Source organism: Chelmon rostratus, chromosome 13 (genome assembly GCF_017976325.1).
Source record: "Chelmon rostratus isolate fCheRos1 chromosome 13, fCheRos1.pri, whole genome shotgun sequence".
In the NCBI taxonomy this organism is placed as follows: domain Eukaryota; kingdom Metazoa; phylum Chordata; class Actinopteri; order Chaetodontiformes; family Chaetodontidae; genus Chelmon; species Chelmon rostratus.
In genome coordinates this window covers 14,673,538-14,695,424 of record NC_055670.1, presented here as the reverse complement: position 1 = coordinate 14,695,424, position 21,887 = coordinate 14,673,538, and the positions used below count along the sequence as shown (strand labels likewise).

The 21,887-nt window shown below is 39.7% G+C and overlaps 2 protein-coding genes across 8 annotated transcripts in view; one reads left to right on the top strand and one right to left on the bottom strand.

Annotated features, from left to right (window-relative positions):
• fmnl2a (formin-like 2a) overlaps nt 1–3,079 on the top strand; it is a 53,187-nt gene extending 50,108 nt beyond the window's left edge. Inside the window, exons 26-27 of one of the 5 annotated variants that reach the window (XM_041950212.1) lie at nt 489–535; nt 991–3,079. In XM_041950212.1, coding sequence (XP_041806146.1) covers nt 489–535; nt 991–996 — 53 coding nt within the window. In that variant the 3' untranslated portion in view covers nt 997–3,079. Of the gene's footprint in view, nt 1–488; nt 881–990 lie in introns of those variants that run through there. The other 4 variants (XM_041950209.1, XM_041950208.1, XM_041950211.1 and 1 more) reach the window with 4 other exon arrangements.
• A 239-nt stretch (nt 3,080–3,318) lies between these two features.
• prpf40a (PRP40 pre-mRNA processing factor 40 homolog A) lies at nt 3,319–19,430 on the bottom strand. 3 transcript variants are annotated; one of them, XM_041950168.1, is made up of 27 exons: nt 19,392–19,430; nt 16,875–16,955; nt 16,572–16,715; nt 14,990–15,073; nt 14,351–14,369; nt 14,228–14,247; nt 14,043–14,084; nt 13,781–13,891; nt 13,309–13,429; nt 13,011–13,035; nt 12,557–12,772; nt 12,235–12,340; nt 10,197–10,261; nt 9,934–10,098; nt 8,738–8,846; nt 8,445–8,595; nt 8,163–8,296; nt 7,902–8,016; nt 7,446–7,549; nt 7,139–7,255; nt 6,348–6,485; nt 6,102–6,197; nt 5,934–6,020; nt 5,763–5,853; nt 5,602–5,663; nt 5,339–5,494; nt 3,319–4,627 (listed from the first exon to the last, which is right to left on the bottom strand). In XM_041950168.1, exons 1-27 carry the CDS (start codon nt 19,392–19,394, stop codon nt 4,538–4,540), a joined length of 2,652 nt encoding a protein of 883 aa, XP_041806102.1. In that variant the 5' UTR covers nt 19,395–19,430; the 3' UTR covers nt 3,319–4,537. The 3 variants fall into 3 exon arrangements, with proteins under 3 accessions (XP_041806102.1, XP_041806103.1, XP_041806104.1); XM_041950169.1 differs by having other exon boundaries at nt 7,446–7,537; XM_041950170.1 differs by lacking the exon at nt 16,875–16,955.
• Between the last annotated feature and the right edge of the window lie 2,457 nt (nt 19,431–21,887).

The window sequence follows — 21,887 nt, the reverse complement described above, 5'->3', positions numbered from 1 at the left end:
AGGCGGTTTCACTGTTAATTGGTTAACTCACTGGTAATCAGTGCTCCCCCGGCTGCATGCATGCTTTGCTTGGTTTGTGGTCAAGATGCTGTTGAATGTAATAATCCTGCTGTGTCCTGGAACCATACTTGTTTATTTTAGTTCACACTTGCTCTGTACTGGACATTGAAATGGGCTCTTCTTCCGTCCTGCTGGTAGCCACTATGCAAAGCAGACTGGGTTTATAAAACAGAAAAAAAAGAAGCTGCAGAAGCTTTGATCCTCCACTCCATTCTCCTTCCTGCCAGTTGAACCAGTTAACATCCTCCAGCTCTGTCCCCTCTCATGCCCTTACCCTACTCCCCCCCCCTCCTCCCCATGCAGCCTGCTGCCACTTCGCTTTGCAGCGCTCTCTTGGCAAAGCTAGTATGAACATGTTGGGCTGACATGCTCTGGTCAGCCTCCTCCTCCTCCATTTTTAACCTTCATTTTGTCTTCTCTTCATCTAGCCCTAAAGAAGAATAATATTACTAAATTTCCCAATGTCTACTCGAGGGTAAGGAACTCCTCCAGTAGCACCCCTGTAGTGGTGGATGTGTCCCAAACCTGGCAAGCATCTCTTTATTACCTCCCTTCCTGTTTTACTGTCTTCTCATTTAAGGTCCACTCAGCACTGACCTTCCTCTCCCTCTGTTTTCATCATTATATAACCTTCATGACAGTAAATTTGGAAGTCTTTCAGTAGTTTATTCCTCCTTTTAATGGGGAAGATGCATCTGTTTGACGTGATGCATGGAAGTCAAAACCCTGTGGCCTGTCTCAGTCGTAACACCCAGAGACAGCTGACCTGCGAGGCTTTTTTTTTTTCCTGTGTAGAACTCATGCTGCTTTGAAGACAGGCTGCCAGCACTCTGAGCATGTGGGCTCATCAGAAACACCCTGACAGCCCTGACTGACAGCTCTTTTATTCCTCCCCCCAACCCCCCCATCCAATCCCTTCTTCCCTCTCAGATTTGAGGAACCAGCCTTACAGGCGAGCAGACGCTGTGCGGAGGAGTGTCAGGAGGCGCTTTGATGATCAGAACCTGCGGCCGGTGAACAACGGCGAAGTGGTCATGTGACGAGGGAACAGTGCATGTGCTGGGGGGCTGGGGGGGGCGGGGATGGTGAGGATGTGTAACGTCAAGAGAGGGCGAGACAGGAGGTTCGATGCAGATTGAAGGATGATAAGTGGAAGATGACAAGTGTTGTAGCAACCATAGAGATGTGTATGTATATATATTATATAAGAATACACGTGATTCCGTGTCTGTGGTGTAGTAGCTTTTCAAGATGAAGGGCTGGGACATGTACACGAGTGAATTTAAAGTGTCTGAAAGGTTGATTAAGAAACCTTAGACAAGCCAAGTGCCTGAACTTATTTTTGTGGGCTAACGTCACGCTGTCTTCTGTTCGCCTGATGGCTGTCTTTAATATTTCCCACTTCAAGCAATACAACTTGACCTGGCTTTAATTTTAAAGGTGTGTAAAAGTGGACTTGCGGTGGCCTTAAGAGCCACGTGAAGAGATGCTTCCTTGGAAACATAATGTAGAATGTATGGGACGTGCTCCCTTTAGCTGTTACAGATATCACATCTTTCAGTGCTGAGTGTTACACTCTGTAGTATCTCGGTACACTCCGGTGCTCCTTTCCATTCCTCGTACTACACAAACGTGCTCAACCTGCACTTTCTTTTACATCTCATGAGGCTTTTTCGACTTTGACTCAAAAAGGGCTGACGATCAGGCATGAAGACGGTGATCAAAATTCATGAAAAACTCTATTTGTACTAAAGTGTCAGGATGATGAAGAAAAATACATCAAAAACCTTAATCATGTCAAAAACGAGCGGGTTAATGTTGTTACGCGTTTATCAGGCCTCTCCATGCTGAAGTTGTTACTATCGAGCTTGAATTTGTAGCTCTTAATCTATCGCAGTCGGCCGCCTGCTCACGTAAAACTGTGCCGTCCATTTAAAATGTTGCATTTCCGCAGCAGCTCAGCAGTTTGGTTTCTGGGAACAAATAAAAAGAGTGAATGAGCCTATAAAGCAACACATTTTCTATCAGAGAAACTGCACGAAAGATACAGAACCCTACTGGTTGATCTCATTGTCAGAACTGGATATACTGTAACTTTGTTTTTCATCTCTGCCAACTTTTTTTTTTTTTTTTTTTACAGATTAATTATAATCCAGGCTACTGTGTCTACTCACTTTATTGTAATTTTAATGTATAGTATTTAACCACTGAAAGGATTCCTTTAAGATCATGTTTTCATCTAAATGTGTGTCATTAAAAACATGGCAAAACAAAGTACACAACACACACACAAAAAAATCCTACATGTACAGATATTTTGCTACGAACCGTTTTTTTTTTTTTTTTTTTACTTAATTCACATTACCAGATGGTTAATATTGTACATATTGTTTAAACAAATGTTTTCATTGCCTTGTGCTATACAACTTGAATGTTATTTTAACTTATAGTTTTTGTTTCCATTTTTGTATATTTAATTAAGCCAAATGAATCTACAGTAGTGTGTTAAATTACGTGGTGTCGCTGTCATGCAGGAGGCGGCGGATCACTGAATCTGCTTGTGGGGGCGTCAAAGCCAGCTACGAAAATACACAACGTGTTCTGATGCGTTCGGATTTGAACTCTTACGTTTCTATTGGTCGACCTGTGATTAGCTGGTTTTGTGGCGTTGTGATACACCCTCCTGTGATCATCTCCACTGAAGCACGTGCTGCCGGTCATCTCCTTTTTCTCTCAACTTCACTGTCTGTACTAGTGACATTTCTCTAACTGGATAATACTGGCATGTTTTGTTTTTTTTTTTTTCCACCAGAAATGTATTTTAGGCAGTTTGTGCTTATTACAAAATAACAAGCTTTTTAAAAAATTAGGTGATGAGATTTTCAACGAATATGATCAAATAAACTATTTACATTGAATATAGAACTGTTTACCTTTTTTCTTTGTGAAACAGGTGTGGAAATCGTATCTCCTGTGGAATTACAATTCAATTAAATGGAATAAAATCAATTCATCTAAGAAATAAGACTTTTAGTATTTGTTACATGAAGAGCCAGACTAAATCACTCAGAACCCATGCAAGAAATTCTACATTCACAAATGTTTTTACTGTTGGAGAAAGTTGTGGATTTAACTTCATGGTCATTTTGGGGGCTGCAGTTGAATCGTATTGTGCTTAACTGAGAGGTCATATCGAGTCAACCCTCGCTGATATAAATGGGCTTGACAAACATTAAGAAAGACCTCAGTATAACGAAGCACACTTCAACAGCTTTATTTAAACATCTGTTTCAACAGAAAATGAACATCAACCTCATGAAGGGAGGATTCACTGCAGAACTGTTTTAGCATTTTATACATCATTCTCCTGAATTGAATACCGATCATCTGCGTAGTATGATGAATTCCCTACTGATTAGTCGTCCTAACAGCTGACCTACCTATTAATGAGTTAATTAATGAGTCAGTTATTTCTACATGTGGTCGAAGAGCATGCAGCAGGTATGTAAATGTAGGCAAACTAGAAGGCTACACAGAGAGCGTAGACCTCAGCCACAGCCAACAGTCCACTGCTCTGATAAGCAAATCTGCAAACTTCCTGGCTGCTACTACTGTTTGTTCTGCTGAAGTTCAAACATTTTTCCTGAATGTCTCTGGTGATTATTACAGACAATTGACATTTGGATGGGCGTAAGAGTACAATTAGTTGCATGATATGTGTGTATTTACATTCCCATTTATGCTGCCAGGGCCAAATGCTCTCTGACAATATTAACAAAAGTGAAAAATAATTTGAGTACCCGTCCCGTGATAAAGATTCTGATCCTAAATTTAATGGGTTTTTCGTTGGCCCATGATACACGCTTCCAGTAAGTTTCATGAAAACTCCTTCACGGATGTAGAAAGAGAATACCTTACTGATCTCCTAAAGTATCCAATTACAGACAATATCCATTTGCACAGTATTTTATTCCATTTCACTACAGTGTATCAATTTTAACAAACGCTCCAATTAAAATCTTTTTGGATCATTTCTTGAACAGCCACAGTTAAGTTGGATCAAATCAAAAATGATTTCTTTCATCGTCTCTGGAAGCGTCCAGAAGATGAAAGAGATGTTGTCATGAAATCTGTTTCAGTCGTAACGTGAAAGACACTTTTAATTGAATATAAAAAATAATTGGCAATGGAAAACATGTACAACTACAATCAACTAAAAAAAAAACATACTTAAAGCTAACAAAAGCAACAAAAAGATAACCTGACATTTATTGACTGATAAGTTTCCTGATATCAAATTAGTAACCAGGTAAGTGTGTAAGCTCAGTGTAGCACATTCCCATAAATAGCAGAGAAAAGTGTCATCTCACACAGTCCGCCCAGGGTGGTATGACCAGTACAGTCTGATGAGCTCGGAGGGGAATGCATCTTTGTAGACGTGTACAAATACAATTAAAGGGCAGCAGGAGTGCGATCATCAAGGCGCATCCAGCTGTTCCAGTAAAGTTCTTCTCCTTTTCTCCAGCTCTCCTTCACTCAGCTCACTGCCTGACGTATCCCAGCCGCCCTGAACGCAACACAGAAGCACGGAGACTCAGTAACCCTCACAGATGAAAGCGAGCTTTCAGAGGACGACCTCTAAATGACAGTGGTAGGTGATGGTCATACGCCTGCCTTCACGCCTGTGTGACCGTACACTGAAGCTGCTTTCCTGGGCTGCAGATTATAGAGTAGTTAGTAATAGATCTAAAACACACTTTAGATGTTAGCTTTCTCTACTTCAATCTCCATCAGCGTCAACATCCAGGTAACCTTGACTACAGCCTTTAAAAAAAAGCAGTTAGGTGGAATTAAAAAATACGTGTCTACTTTATGAAGAAAACCTGCCGGTCAATCTTTATTTGGATGAACAATGGAAAATAATTAAATTAGCCTTAGTGAACACAAACCCAAATCATATCAGAGAAGAGGTTAGCATGTATTGACTTTGTTAGTACGCTTAATGTGGTACCTAAGCTTTGAAGAAATACTGCCATTACGGAGGGGGTAGACACAGTGTCTGTGACTAACAGCTAAGACCAGTTGTCATCCATGTTTATTATGAAGATGAAACATCTCTAAGGACTTCAGCTTATCTGCCACAGCCTGAGCATCTTCGCACAAAGTATGCCACGTGTGAAGGTCCCTCAGGCCCCTCGGTCTCCTTAACAACAAATACTCATACATTTCTTCATGTCCAAAGAGTTTTTCTATCTCAATAGTAAAAAAGGAAACTGACCTCCTCTTTTGCAGCTTTTCTTTTGGGAGACTTCTGTTTAGAGTCCGAGCGAGATTTCCCCCTGGACTTGTCATTCTCTTTATCTTTGTCTAGGTCCTTTTCACGCTTCCCATCGCGCTCTCTTCCTTTCTTCTCATTGTCAGAGTCTGGAGATGCCTGGTTGTTATAATCATAATCAGTGCACATACATACACAGCATGCATATTTAGATTATACATACGTATACACAATAAAGGGATTTGGGGATTTTCCTGAGCACTTACAGACTTGTGACGCCTCTTCTTGCCCTTCTTCTTGTGCTTCTTGGATTTTTTATAGCTTCTCTCTGGGTTTCAGGCAGAAAATGTCAGTAAATGTCAAAACTGCTGCTGCACTTTCTCCACATGATGCTAAACAGATCACCTAAGCTTTGAAAGCCACTCACCAGATTCTCCACTGGACGAGCGTTCAGAAGGAGATTTGGACTGTGACCTCTTTTTCTTCTTGTGGTATTCCTCGTCCTCAGACTCTGAGCCCTGTAAACACATTTATTAATTTGGAGATTACCAATGCATGATATGAATAACTGAGATGAAGGCAAAGGGGATATTCTTACCGATCGAGAGCGGGATCGTTTCCTGTGGTGCTTCTTTGACTTCTTCGAGTGCTTCTTTGTCTTGGAGTGGTGATGCTGGCATTCATGCTGTTAAAAAAAATACATGCCATGTTAAACATCCCCAAGATTGACAATTTCAGCCCATTCCCACTGTCACAACAGACGTACCTCTAACACATGCATGAAGTCTTTGAAGATCCTTTTCCTCTCTGACTCCAGAGTCACGTCTTCAAAGGCAGATTCTTTTAAGAATCTCTCTCTGACCTGAAATTGTGGAATGTCTGTCACCAAAAAACACTTGTATGTATGTTTAATGACATGAGCAAAGACAAGCTACTGTTTATAAATAATTAAGAAATTATTGGAGCTAAATAGCTGTGAGAGAGATAAGAAAAAACCTGTGAAACCACATACCCCCTCCCATGTCGTCTCTGGCTCCAGTGCTGGTGTGGCCTGCTTCAGCATGTTTTTAAAGGCTGCTTCTTTCCTCTTCATCTTCCTGGCCTCCTCCTTCTCTCGCTCCCTCTCTCTTGCTTCTGCCTTCTCCAGTAACTACACAGAAAGAGGTTGCAAAATGGATTATAGAAACAACGGACATACGAACTACTAGGAAAGCAATGTTTTTAAGCTTGAGATACAAAGACACAGATAAACCGTGCTTAAGAGTCAATCAGGTGTTAAATCTGCAGTGGTTTGTCAATTTGGCTTAAACTCTGTCTTAAAAAGGTGCAACGAAAGAACTGGTCACCTGTCGAAGGTTGTTCCAAACAGCATATCACCAGAGTAACCGCTAACTGCTGCTCACCATACTCTTTTCTGTAGCCATCTTTGGCTGTAGCTACTTGCTACTGTTGGCCAGTTAGCTCAGCCGTGCAGCTAGCGGCCCTATTATCTGAGTGGAGCTGACCTGAGCTATACTTTCGGAATGTTGCCTTAAATTTACATAGTGGTATTAAGACATAGGATGGGCTGGGGCTAGTGGTTAGCATGCTAATGTCAGTAGATATCTCTTCAACACAATACATAGACATATTTGACATAATGACAAAAGTATTACTTCTTCACATTCTGCTGATAATGTTAGTTTATTTTTTGGATGTTTTAAACTTAAATTCTGGCCATATCTTACACATTGAACCTTAAAGAAACTATGTAGGATTCGTGAGGCAAGGGAAGCAATAAAAAATCTAAAGCACAAATCTTACGCTGTTGAAGGCCAGTTTTATGTTTCCTGCATCCAGTGTGGTGGCTCTCTTGTCTGAGCTGATGACTGATCCAAAGTCATCAAAGCTAGTGTTGACTTCTACCAGAAAGCCTTTGTCCTGGCACCACCAGCAACAACATGCCAGAAGAGAAGCAGAAGACTAACAAGTTATATGACATAAAATAAGAAAACATAAAAACAAACCATACAAGGGAAACACTGATATAAACAGATGTAAAATGAGCAGTTTGTTCCTATGACGCTATGCCAGATATGTCATTTTTCCACAAGAGATGCAACAATCTCACCTTCAGAATATCTTTAATGATCCTCTTTTCATCATGGTATCGAGCCTTCAAGTCCTCCACGTAGAATTTGAACAGATCCAGAGGAGTCGAACCTGGAGAATAGACTGGAGAAGTCAAGAAACGTGGAGAATATCTTTTATGCTGCAAAAGAAGCTTGAAACCGACATGGTCCAACATCGTCAGCAGATCACTACAAGGATGCAAAAACTAATTTACAATAATACAGGGCTCTGTGTGCAGAATGTTTATGGGAAATGTTTTTTTTTTTTTAAACCAAACATCCCATATGCAATAGTACTCTGCTGTGGTTCATACAGTATTTACATCCTGAGCTGTGTATACTTTATTTCTGTGTTCATGTCGTGTGCTGTTGTCTGCATGTCACATCCATGTGCTTCAGCGTGTTCAGCACATGCAGACGTGTGAAGCCACGTGTGCTGCGGCCTGCTGTCCTACCCGGCTGGCCCAGCATGTTGGCAAAGCGGATGTCTGAGCTCAGGGTCGGGTACATCTCCATCCAGGCAGACATGGAGTGAAGCTGACCGTGGTCATGGAGCTCATCCAGAAATTTCTAGGAATAAACAGCAAAATATGAATTCAGGATGGCAACTGATACCCAATGTTCATACAAATAAATCTGATTTTTGCGACTGTGTGGGAAATAAAACGTAACATGCAACATAATTCACCGTGTTCCCCTCCTTCTCTCCCTCTTACCTGGAAGGCCTCTCTGTTCTTGCGTTGCCGTCTCCTCTCCCTGAGAAGAGTCTTCTGTTTCTCTTCCTCCTCCTCTTTCTCCAGCGCCCGGATGTGCTCCTCAAAACAAATGAGAGCATCCTCCTTGTCCATATCTGGGAGTAACAAACAGGCATCAACAGGCAGAATTCAATACACATATTCATAAAGCAGCAAGTGAACCTGTAGTTTATTTTTGTCTTCTCACTTCTACCATCTGTTTAGAACTAAACTAAACAAAAACACAAATTTCTGCTCTCATACTCTGCAGCTCCTCATCCTCTGCAAAGGTAGGGTTGTCTAGCAGGTACTGCTGGGCCTCGGACCAGGTGGTGCGGTATGTGACGTTAGCCATGTTGTCCAAAATGTTCTTCAGAGCTTCCCAGTTCCTCTTCCTTAGCTGCTTGGCTTGCTCCTGGAAACGGTTTATAGATGAGGAAACCAGGATGTTAACTGTGCCAGCGTCCACAAAGCCGATGGTAAACATGCAGACATAAAAAGTCTTACAAGATAAAACTCTGAGGGAGTTTTGGCTGAACTGTAGAAAGAAGCCTTACCTTCTCTTTCTTTGCAAGGTAGAACAATACATCTTCATAGATCTCCAGCCTGTCTCTCTCTGGTACACAGCTCCACACCTCGAGCTCACTAAACATCTGTTCTGCCTTCCTGGATTGCAAGCACACACACACACACTCACTCGTTGAGGATATATTCAACCAATAACCCACATGAGGGCAGCATTTTACAGGCCAAATGTAACTTTAACACACTCGTTCGTCATGCTTAGTGCAAGCCAGATGCACAGTTGAGTAGTCAATACAAACACTTAATATGTTAATAAAAACAGCACAGTTATACTTCTTAAGAAGAACAGCTGTCTTGTATGATATGCACTAAAAATCTTTCGTTTCCTTGATGGTTGTTCCAACCTTGATGCTCAGAAGAGTCAGAAGTGGTGGTCGACCGTTGTGAGTTAAGGTATTAAACGTAAGGGGACACGCACACAGACGGCCACACCATCCAGTCCAACTTCCTGTTGTGTACCATCCCAGATTACAGCCCCAGTCACCACACCAACCCGAGTGCCAGCTGAACTCTGAAACTGGCTCTCTGTCAAGGTCACCAGTCAATCTGTCTGTCTCCTCTGTCCATCATGATGACTTTCACCCCAGTGCCAAGCCAAAGTATGCTTGTGAACTGGATGTCACATGCAAGACCAAGATTCAAAACTTAAACATTTTGAACGTTGTCTGCACAATTTTCAATGTATAACTCCGTACTACATGTTTATGGGTTAACAAATTGATTTTTACATATAGTAAAAAAGATGCTATTTCTAGTTGTTGTTTCAAGCATCTCTGTTGCATTTATGTGTGAAATTCAATAAAAATGATGACAAAGAAGATAAAAAGAGAACACCAAGGTTGTAAATTAGATCCAAATTCAAACTGTCACATGCACCTTAGCCCCAACATCACAACCAACAAAACACAATGTTCCTTAAGTCTGCTTGTTCACTAAATTGTGGCCGAGCAACATTATGTTACAGCGAACACTATTCAGTGACAATGATGTGACAAGAGCTAACAGGTCAAAGCAGTTTGAGTGGAAGCTAACAATGTTATAACTGGGTGATGGTGTGCAGAAGCCAAAAATGTCCGTTCACTGATCCTATCTGCATAATCATATTGACAATTCAGGGCACCACAAATCAATGCAGGAAAAAAATTATTGAGCTCTCTGCAGCTCTTACTTGTATCTGGTGGTAGATGTCATCTTCTCGTGGTTCTCCAAGAACCTCTGAAAGGTCTCTTTAGACTCCTTGTATTTAATCCTGGCCTCCTCTTTTTCTTCCTTCTCTGTTTGGACTTTATAGGCATTGAACGCCTGTTTCTTCTCGCTTAGTTTGGGAAGCGCACTTTGTTGACAAAGAAAAGTGAGAATTCGAGGTCAGATGGGCACAGTTATCGCCTGTTATTGTAAACAGGATAAACTGATCCCGGGAGAATAGTGTACCTGTAGCGAGGATCATTGATAATCATTTTCATAGCCTGTTCCCAAGAGGAGTTTGAGGACACACCCTGAAAAACAGAGAATAAAATCAAAGTCATGATTGCCAGTACTCTTGAACCAACAAGTTAAACTTACAAGTTAAATTTCTAAAGCAACAGATGAGGGAAAATGGATTGTGTTATTGCCATTTATTGCATGTGAGTCAGGCAGAGGAACAATGAGCTGTGCTGCTTTGTCTTCACACATTTTCTTAATTACTAATAGATGCTGGGTTAAGAGGTCTGGAGTGGCAATAATTCAAAGAAGTGCCATCGAGGACTTATGTAAGCGCCCTTTCTGCCACTTGCCTCTCCCAGGGAGTGACTTCTTCATCCATTATGAACTGATTCCACCGTGTGTCTCTGTCTTGTCAGTTGTCACAGTTATTCTAACTCACTGAGGCATGCCACCTTCTCTCACTGTCTTAATCCCAGTCAGCCCCGTGCCTTTGATCCAATAAAGCTAATCATAAAGACACAGCCATTAAGATCTTGCAGGAAATGGCAAGCAATCTCAGAGGAGAGCTTTGTGCACAAAATTAAAATGAGCCTAAATATAGCAGCATTCGAGGTGGGTGGCGCTAGGCTGCTTTTGCGACTGAACACACAACACATCCACAGCAACAGGAGGTGAAGCTTAACAATCGTGCTAAGACCTCCCAGGGGCTTATGAGGAGGGACAGGGATTAGATCCAGATCAAAATGCAAAGGATGTGCTGGTATACACATCAGGCATTAAGAAAGACTGACACAGTAAAAATTCAACAAACTAGTTTTTTTAATACGTTGATTTGACACTGCGGCAACAGTACTGCACGACGGACAGGAGTCACAAAATCAGTTTCTATCGTCCAAAATTTGCTGTTTTGTTTTGTTTTTTCCTGTCATGTCATGAGTTAGATGTGAAAATATTAAATATCCCAGCTTCCCCTGCTCCTTCTCTGATGTCCACCCTCTCTCTTGCTCCTCTCCCAAAACAGTGAATTAAGAGTTTATTTCAACCAAACCAGAGTTTAGTGATGACTGCTGGAACAGAGGAAAGGTGAACCAAGAAGGTTTATTTTGTTTTAGTCACTTTGGACTGAAGTGTGTTTAACTAAATAAATAAATAATAAAATCATTGTTTTTGTGAATGGAGTTTGGTGAGAGCGATACAAAGGCTAACAATAAGGTATCTCTTGTAGGGATCCCTTCAATTATTATAACAATCTGAGCCTGTCAGTAGCAAAAACAAACACTTCTAGTGGACGGTGCACAAATGCCCGGAGGCATCTGACCAGAATTCCTCGCGTTTGTCTGAGACACTGAAGTCATCCAGGACCCGTGAACCTGCACAACTGAGTACACGTCACTTTCACTGATTGAAGATGAAATATAGGACAAGCTGAAAGCGCTTAATTCAACAACAGGGTATAGGGCATTATTTTATTTGTTTATGCATAGATATGCAGGTCTTTTAAAAGACATTTATGTTGACATAATGTACAAGTAAGTCTCTGGCTGTATTGGTTTTCCCTCTTATGGACGTAATGCGCAAAAATAGATATTAAAATGTTTCCAACTGATGTGTGTGTGTTTTTAAAGGAAATGTCTGTATGTCATTTCTGGCCAATTTTGACAGCCCTACTGTCTACTAACAATTTTTAAACAAAAAGCACATAATCAATGACAAACAACAGCCACCTTGATGGTGAACTGTCTGCACTAAATTGTTGGATATTTTGCACTGCCAACTGAGTTCCACCTCAAGTGCACTCAGCTGTTTGTAGCTGCAAAGGCACATACAAAAGCAGGTTAAACCACATGAACGGATACTAAAGAATGTCTAAGCAAGCACATGGACAGGAGCTGAGGGACTTTTTTGTATTTGACCTGCTACATGTCAAGTAATGTAAACACGCATTGCAGGCTGACACAGACAACACAGCCTCTCAACACAGTTCCCTACAGCGTGTGGCCTCCAGCTCATCTTCATGTTAACCCCATTTGACAGCTTGACTCACCTTCTCCTTCAGCAGCTCTTTGAAGGCCTGCTTGGCCTCCTCTTTTGTGTTCCATTTGTAAGTTTTCTTCTGAAGTTCTGGCCGTTCTTCCTTTGTGACTTCAACACTGAAAGCAACGGAAGAAGTTCCTGGATTAACTTAGCCAGGATTGCATTAAACATCTAAAGCATTTATTGCATTAATTAATTTAACAGCCACAAATACATTAAGCGTACTGTGTACATGAACGCAGTGTCACTGTGACTCCATGGTGTGGGCTTGATGTACATGGTGTATATGTGAGGACTGGACACCTGTCTCTGTATCAGACATAATTGTTTACCTGGCTGTGGCCTCTGTGGCGGCTGAGCTCTCTGAGGAAACCACAGGTGCATCTGCAGTCTTGACCTCAGCTGTGTGGTGCACGGTCGCCTGAGACAAGTGTTCCTCTGAGACTGCTGTTGCAGTTTCCGCCTCCATTACGGTTGCCATAGTGGCTGTATTATCTGCTTGCACTGCAGGAGCTGCTGTGGTGCCAGGAGCCACTGCCTCTGCCGCTCTGAAATCAGACCATGACAGGTCAAATCAAACCACATGATTGGGAGAACACCAGGATAATGAAGCTGACTGGAACATAAAGGGTCACTACACAAACATGAAAAACAGTCAGATTAATAATAAAATAAAAAGGTTTTGATCATGAATGAAGAAATTGCTTTTAATAACTGGTGGGTATGTTGTTCATAATACATGATGTGGCAGCGAAGAGAAACTGAAGATAAACAGGAAGCTCTTACCCATTCTCCTCTGCTTTGATCATAGCTGGAATAGACAAAAGGAGATAGCTGTTATTGTACTTGTTTTCATTTCAAAGCATGCTGCAGATAAGACAACAGTGCAGAGATAAATGTGCTGCAGGAGCCATCATGTGTTCCTGTACTTGTGCTTCCTGCGTTTCTACATCAATGCTGCCTAAAAGTAGCCTGCCATTCATCATGCTGTTAAAGTACATCCATGGAGCGCAGCATGGTTCAATATGGATCATCACTTCCTTTCTCACAACAGATTTTACATCATCAGACAGCCGCTCTTTACCTTCCAGATCCTCCAGCTCTTTGGGTTTGGTCCATCTGGACTCCTTCGTCTGAGAGTTGTAATAATAAGGCTTCCCTGTGTCTGACTTGTACTCCTTCCAAGGGCATTTAGAGAGCATTTGCTAAAAAGGGAGAAGAAAAGGAAGGGAAAGTGAAATGTTATATTAGAGTCCAAATAAAAATAATAATTTAACTAAATTAACTTAATTTACCTATTTTTTTAGATATGTGCCATGAACCTAATTGTATTTAGTATGTGAGACTCATCATAGATGCAAACAAGGCCTATTTAATATCAATATTTAATATGTAGATTAAAAATAGTTGACGCTGGCTAAATCTGGTTCATTTACATTTATGTGCACTGTCCCTGATAACACTACATGTAAAACAGAGCACAAGTTATGTGTAAAACTTACATAACATGTTTAATTATATGTTAAACATGTTATGTAAGTGATAAAGGGTTGTACCTCTGCAGGAGATTTGAGGTCATCCGGTTTCTCCCATGTGGACTGCTTTGTCTCTGTATTGTAATAATAGGTCTTCCCATCCAGTGATTTGTGTTCTGTCCACAGGGACTTCTGAGGCGGACAAAAACAAAAACACAGATCAGCTGTTTCAATGTTTAAAAAACAAACAGAGCAAGAAACCATTTAATTTTGGATCTATTTTAGTTCTTCCTTAATATTGTCAAGTCTTTCACATCCATCTTTCCATTTTTAATGCACTAACCTTCTTTGGCTGTTCTTCCTGTGGAGATCCATTTGTGGTGCTCTGCAGGGACAAAGGAACAAATGAAATGTTGACAGACTGCAGCTATTGAGAAGACAGAAGCCAAAACACTGGAGCTAATGGCGAGAACTCAAAATTGAAAACTTGCAATTACTGCATATAAACAAAAATGATGTTACACTTACAGCTGTTCCAGGTGCAGCAGCTATGAGAACAAAACCACAAATGAGTCAGACGCTGTATTTCTAATGAATAGAAAATATGCAAGAATATGATTTGTGAGTAAAATGACAAATTAAGAATCTTACCTGTGGAGTCAACACCAGGCTGTGGAAAAGACAATTTTGTTAGCGGATTATTTCCCCAGGAAACATTCATCTCGAAGTTTACATTAGTGCAGCTCTACCACAGAATGATGAATACAGCTGGGAATAAAGACTCATCAATCACAATACACAGTAACTGACAATCTTTCCTAATTACAACAAAACTACATACCCTCAAGATGCAGAGATATACTTGTGATGATTAAGTGCATCTCTAAAACAGCCTAGCTGTTGTCACAATAAATATATTAGATTGCTCATTTGCATAATTTGCTTACTACTCATTAAAAAATAAAAAATGAACAGAACATCAACAGTGAGGGGCTCATGTGTTTACAGTAATTTAAACAAAAAGAGGACTAAGGGACATATTACACAGGTGTCAATCTTAATAAGACACTGTATTTAAATTATATTTTTCATCTGTTTCATTTATATGTGTGGAATATACTGATATACTATAGTTATATCACAACAAAAAAAAATATACACTGAAATCAGTTCATATCAAACAGTCATAACTTGACTGAGCAAATGCTTTACTTAGCATTTAACAGATTGCAGTGTATTTTTAAGAAGTGTGAAGCAGAGCAGTGATGAAAAAGTAGTGAGGAGAGTTACCGGTCCCGTTGGTTGTACAGCCGCAGCTGGCATGCGAGGGGGCATCATCATCCCTGGCATCATAGGTGGCATCATGCCTGGCATCTAATAAAAGAAGCATCATGAAATATTCATCTGGCATTTCCATACCACCTAGTGCAGGCAGAAGTATTAAGACACAGTGTGAAACAGGGTGTTGGGATGTGTGTGTGTGTGTATGTATGTGTATGTGTGGAGGGCTGCTTGGAACTGGGGGTGAAGGTGAGACTGAAACGGTGCTTATTTAATGGTGTGATGCCACAGCTTGTGATCTGTGAAGCAGCCACACACACCGAACTACACTGCCTCACCACCTTTTCAGACTTGTGTTGCTGGCGACTTGATCAAACACCCCCCAATATCACACCTATCTATATGCATGACATATGCTTGCTAAATGTGATCCATTTTTTGCTCTATAAGACAAATAAATGCATGTATCTACAAAAAATGTGACTACCTCAGCAGTTTCCAGTCAACTTATGGTAGAGTTACAAAATGAGGCACTAGAATTAGATTAGCTTTGGTGCGCAAGTGCAAATCATGGAAGTTTGTAAAAAAAACAAAAACAAAAACACAAAATTCTTATTATTCTTATACCAACATATGACTTAGTCAAAGGTAAGCTTCACTTTATTACAACTTAGGTTGGATTTTTTTTATTTCTGACCATCGGCCCTATCAGTTATGTATTAATTATTCATTTAAGTAATTTCTAATATCGCAGAATGGTAACATCGCTAAAAGAATTGTGCCAGATTAGTTGTCACATTTTTTATGAGGTAAAACCAAAAGGGAAAGCGCACTTAATGTTGCATATCATTCATTCATCCATTCTTACCCACAATGCACAGGAGGACAATCCATGAGTGCACACACCTATAGCAACTACAGTTGGTCAATGTTAAGGACAGGACAGGAAGTGTAAACCGTGATGGATGTGCAGCATTTGCCTTTGGTTCACTTCAAAGTAAGTTTATCTAAGTTGAAGGTTTACAATGTGTCATGTCCCATCTGACCATTTGTAGTGATTTTGCTGCTTTCTAATATCTCAGTCATTACTTTGGGAGGTACAATGGTGTCAACGCTGATAAAATCAAAGAAGAGAGCAACTCAAAGAAAGCTGTAAGCTGTAATGAGACAGAGTTTTCCTCTTAGTAACTAACATTTTCGAACTGACACTTTTCAATGCTGTGAAGCGACATATGATCAACAACAGAGTCCCTAAGCCACTTGTCACTGGCTAAGCCACTTGTCACTGGCAAAGCAGTTAAATAACTTGTTTTTTTTTCTTTCAGTACAAAAGTTTGAAAAACTTCAACCTAAAACACAATGAAAAAAGGGGCGGCATGTTGTCCTATATACAAGTAATTAGCATGTGCCATCTAGCTTTTTCATTTATCTGTTTTGGGATGTGAAAAGTGGCAAGTCCATGTTTGACTCATATTCAGAGCATGATGAATTCTGGTGTAAGAGGAACAGCAGAAACACACGTCACAAAGACCTTAGAACTAACAAGTCCAAAAAACTAGAGGCAAACCCATAAGCTTCGTACAAGGCTCACCTGTCCCATTGGTGGTGCCCCCATTGGTGGCATTATACCTGGGGGAATTATACCAGGAGGCATAGGAGTCATGCTGGGTGGTCGCTGTCCCAGAGGGGGAATTCCGATGGGAGGGAAATGAGGCGGTATTCCTGGTGGTCCCATCTAGACAAAGTGTTAAGGAAAGAGAAAAGAAGCAAAGATTAATGAAAACCTTTAATATTTCCAACTTAGGTTCAACTCAACTCAAGTTCAGCCCTCTATGACGACTAGAAACAAGAGGTGAAAAGCTAATTTTCATAAACATATCTGTCACTGACTTACAAAGGGGGGAGGTATCCCTGAGGGCGGTACACCTGGATAAGGTGGCGCTTGGCTCGGGCCATTATTAGCCTCCGATGAAGACTGTCATGAATAAGAAACACCACAGAGAGTTAGTTAACTCACAACAGCCAGTGGTGAAATTTGCAGTAAGCCACCAATGCCTCCAACTCTATCATTCCAATGTTAAAAGTTCTTAAATTAGAATTCCTCTCGACAATAGTGAGAGTTAATACTGTAGCTAAGGTTATGTTTTTATCATGACATGCACAATCTCATTCTCATTAAGTAATTTCAGTAAGATGAATGATATAGTTCACATTTACAGCTAAATATGATTAAAGGAGTACATGACTATCTATTTTCAGGGATTAAAAAATGCAGTATCATTCCAAAAAAGGAGGGTGGCCAATATATATAAAAAACTTCTCTCAGTACGAGACAGTACAATTTTGACAGATATAACTACAGCCTCCAAAATGACCAGAAAGTGAAACCAAGACCTCCCGCAGACAGTTTCAACAAAAACTCAACATTATAAACTTCATGATGATTTAGAGCAAAGCTGTTGCATTAGTCTGCATTTGGTTTAGCTTGGTACATCTATATGGAAGTGCATCAAAGCCAAAAGATTTGATAGAGATAAAAAAAAAACAATTTCTGAGTGCTACTCAGTCTGAAAGTCAACCACTGTGACTGCACAGGCACAGGTTTGTAAGAGAAGAATCAGATTTGACCGTGCAATCCCAATCATGTTTAAGTTTATTTCTGAGTCTGCTCTCTCAAGTTTCTCTACCTGTTTTGGCTGCATCTGAGCACTCGAGATCATCAGGGGTTGCTTTCCAACCATTTTTGAGTAGCAAGATGCAACAGGACACACCCATATCAGGATGTCAGGGATTTGTGCCATGCCATCATTCAGAATGTAGACCCAGCCCACATTAATTTTATTATTACTATAATTAGAATTTTGTGTTGAACCATTCCTTTTTTTAATCCCACAGTTGGATTAGATCACAGTAAACCCAACCACCATATAGCAGGCTTGCTCATGTGATGGTTGTAAGAATTTTATTAGCTAAAATTATTCATAAAAATGGAAAAAGAAGAAATATGAACACCCTACATCTGTCCGGGAAAAAAGAACAAGTTGAAAACTACAAAAATAAGTAAACTCAAAGTTAACACGGCCATGATGACATATGGCTACGAATGACATTTAAATTAATGTGATCATCAACATTAGTCTGCCATTTTGGTTTAAAAACTAGATACTCTGCCAACAAATAGAATCATTTAGTGTCAAGGCGTTGAGATTGATAAGATAATACTGACACCAAATACAGCTCTTTGTCTCAGTCTGGTGTTTGGTGGATGCAGACTGCCAAGAAGTGAGCGCGAGAATGCACATTTCTGACTGTGTAACGTCACGTTTGTTAACGTTTCTCTGGCGCACTCAAATCACGCGTTCACGCGCAGAACTCCTTCCTCGCGCACAAACTGATCTTAGAACGTTAGCGCTCGAATTCATTTTGTGCTCACAAATCTTTTGTCGTCATTATACTTCCGTACTCCCAGACTATAATAGACTAAATGACACGCTCCACATTTCGTAACATTTAACCACAGAGTAAATTCGCTTTCAAATTTTAAGAACACCGCAAATATGAATTATTACGTGTAACTTACTATAACTTAACTAACTTAGGTTATAATTCACAGGTAAGCATGTCTAATAGAAATGTTACATTATTTTAGCAAATACTGCTGAAGTCTCCATTAATTAAGGCTTATGAGACCTTACTATGAGAGATTTTATGTCAAAAATAGCGCAAATGCATTGACGTTACCAAAAAAAAACTTCTGAATCGCTAATGATCGCTAATTAGTCCTAATGTTAGCAGTGTCTGACAGGCTCGATAACAGCAGTTTACTGTCGCTGGTCTTTGTCCATTTTACACGACATTAACTCGCATTGATAACAACCCCATACATTATCAAATACCTCGCCTTTGCATCAGAATAATGCTAACTTGCTAGGCAACTAAAACCGTGTAAAATGCTGTTCGTGATGAATGACTCCTGACCCTGTCTATTTCCTGGCACAGAAGAATGGTTTACATATCGCTAGCTTGACGATTGAGCTAGTTAGCTAGCGCTTCAATTAGTTAAACACTCCTTTAACCAGGCTTACTTTTAGTTTGTGAATACCATTGCATGCATTTACTAACGTTACACGTACTTAACTCTCTGTTAGTTGTTTTTCCATTTTATTTTACACTAAACATCGGTTCCAGGACTTAGTCTGAAGCATGACGATACGTGTGTGCCGCTATCTTAGCTAAGCGCTAACACGACATGCTAACCTGTGATGTTCTCGGCCGTGCAACATGGTTATAAAACCATGTAGACAAAGAACCGGTTATTAACTAAACGTTAAATAAGTACAAATACGCCCTTGACTATTATTGGCGTTTACTTTACTGTAAATGACCCATTCTTTTGAATGGTTGAACTCACCATGTTGACGAGAGGGTAAGGACCTCCGAGAAACTTGAGCACCTCTCAACAACGAGCAACACGATTGGTTCAACTCCGTCCAAATGCTGAGATGTCAAAGGTGAACATTCTGTAGCGTCATTCTGCGTTAATAATGTGCAGAAATGCGCAAAAATACAATAGTCGACAATAACAGCAACAGAAAATGTAGTTGAGTAAAAAGCACAATATTTTCATCTGAAATGGACATGAAGTGTAAAGCAGCATAAAATGAAATACTCAAGTAAATTACAGGTGTGTCATTTAAATTAATATACTTAGTTACATTCCACCACGACTGATTAGGCAGTGATTATGTACTAATAAAATCAAATGCAAATTAAATGCATTAGATTATAATAAAGTGAATAAAAATATGATAATGAAATGTAATAGGTAAATTTAAAAAACGTTAATGCAACTTTTATGCATCAGAACTTCCAAGATTAGACAGAAAAGATATGATACAGCCAAACTAAATGTAAAACAAATACACAATGCAATACATATAGAATTATGCAAACAAGTGGTCTGGTTAATAAATGTACATTGGAATATGTCCAATATGTAGGAATACATTAGATTAGATTAGATAGATTAGATAAAACCATGTATAGATAGTACAATAAGGCAATGTACTGTATATACATGGTTGGCTTTATGTGTCTCTTGTGGCAGATGAAGTATGTGCAGTACGTTTATATACAGCTTGCATAGGCTAGTACAATTGTTTTCTTATCATAGCAGTTTACTTACATCCACTGAAATGAGTTATTGTTTAATAAGATGAATAATACAACATAAATAATTGGGAACAGATGCTAAACTGTATTTCTTAAATGTCATTATGATCTTAATTACATTCTGTGTTAGATAATCCACTTATTTGCAATCCTCAGCCTGCCCTTCCTGGCTCATGAGGCAGAATTATTTGCCAAAGAGGTTATTCTTTACACTGTCACAATGAGAGCAATTTTAGATGTTATAACAGGTGCCCATTTCAGAAGCTGGAGTAGCTGTTGTTCAGACACAGCAAAATTACCTTGGTGTATTGGGGATCATTTGGAGAACTGGCTGTGATTTTCCAATTATTGGCTCCTGTGACAGAGTCCTCCTGGCTGTCTGTGCCTGGAATGATTCCCGACTACGGTGGGAAATTAGAAAGTGGTCACTTTTTACCTCTTTAAGTGCCATTCACATGGCTATGGTCTTCATTCTTTCACTGCTCCCCTTGCTCCTGCATTCTGGTCATATATTTTTCACACAAAACAAGGTTAAGCAGGAGCTCACCCACGATGAGGGTTATTCATACAGAAAATTAGTTTGATGGCCTAATGAACACATTGATTTTCATTTATTGTTGCTCTTGTCCTGTAGAGATGCAATGTGCCTTAAACATTTTGAATGATCTGGGTTATGTAGTCAAGATCTTTTCAAAATGAAAAATGGATATTACAGATGTGCCGCTTATCTATATGCTGCTCAGCACTGTGGACTTGTCCCTGGGATTTAGAGGGCTGTTGGAGTGTGAAGCATGCAAGAAAGCGTTGGGAAACAGATGAGCCCACACGCGAGGTAGACTGCAATAAACTCTGATGTATTTACTGACAAGTGGAGGAGAATTCCCTATCCATTCTCTTAACAAGCCAAAAAGACAACAAGGCGACAGTGAGGGGCAGTGATGGATTGAGCTTCAACCTAATGATGGGAGTCAGTCAACCACAGTGCATCACTTGTCTTCAGGGAAACAAACAGAAGACCAGCCATGAATCCACACTGCTGCATAGCTGCAAATTTTTTTGGTTGGGCTGAATGATTAAAGAAGATTATTTGAAGACACTCTTAAACTTAGGCATACTAGAGAAAAAGCTGAAATAGCATCAGTATTTACAGAGACTTTTCCACAACCTGCTGCTCTCGAGTATTATATGTTTTCTTTTTTTCACTGATCAGTTTTACCTCAATAAAATTTAAATTTTGACCAAAATTCTATTACAAAAAGAAAATCCATTTAAACTAAAGATGCAAACACTTACCAGTCGATAAATTATATATATCAGAAAAAAATACATTAAAAATATGATTTGTATTCCGTGTGAATTTTTTGCAGATTTTGGGAAATTCGTGGTGTAAAAAAACATGAACTCTATAAAAACAGCAGAATGTCATAATGTAAACAACTATAGTTCTGATCTCAACCATACACATTTTCTGGAAATTAATTCAATGGTTTATTGTAGTTGAAGTCATTTTAACTATTTGAAATTCTGAAATTCTGTGCCACCTGGAATTAACATTTCGAAGTTCTGTTGGTTGGAGTCTAGTCTCTGATATAAACAGTTGGCATTTAACTGGCAAAAACAATTTATTTTGGTTTCACAATAACTAGTAGAAACTGACACGTGAAAGTAAATGAATAAAAAAAACCTCTTTAGATGTAAATATGTGAGAAAAAAGGCAAAAAATGAAAGTGTTAAA

Excerpts from the sequence above, each read along its gene's own strand:
- prpf40a (XM_041950168.1), bottom strand. Across the intron at positions 13,036-13,308 it reads AGAGCTGGAGGATCTGGAAG|CTATGATCAAAGCAGAGGAG; the intron begins GTAAAGAGCGGC and ends TGTCTATTCCAG. Across the intron at positions 5,664-5,762 it reads CTCGTCCAGTGGAGAATCTG|AGAGAAGCTATAAAAAATCC; the intron begins GTGAGTGGCTTT and ends CCTGAAACCCAG.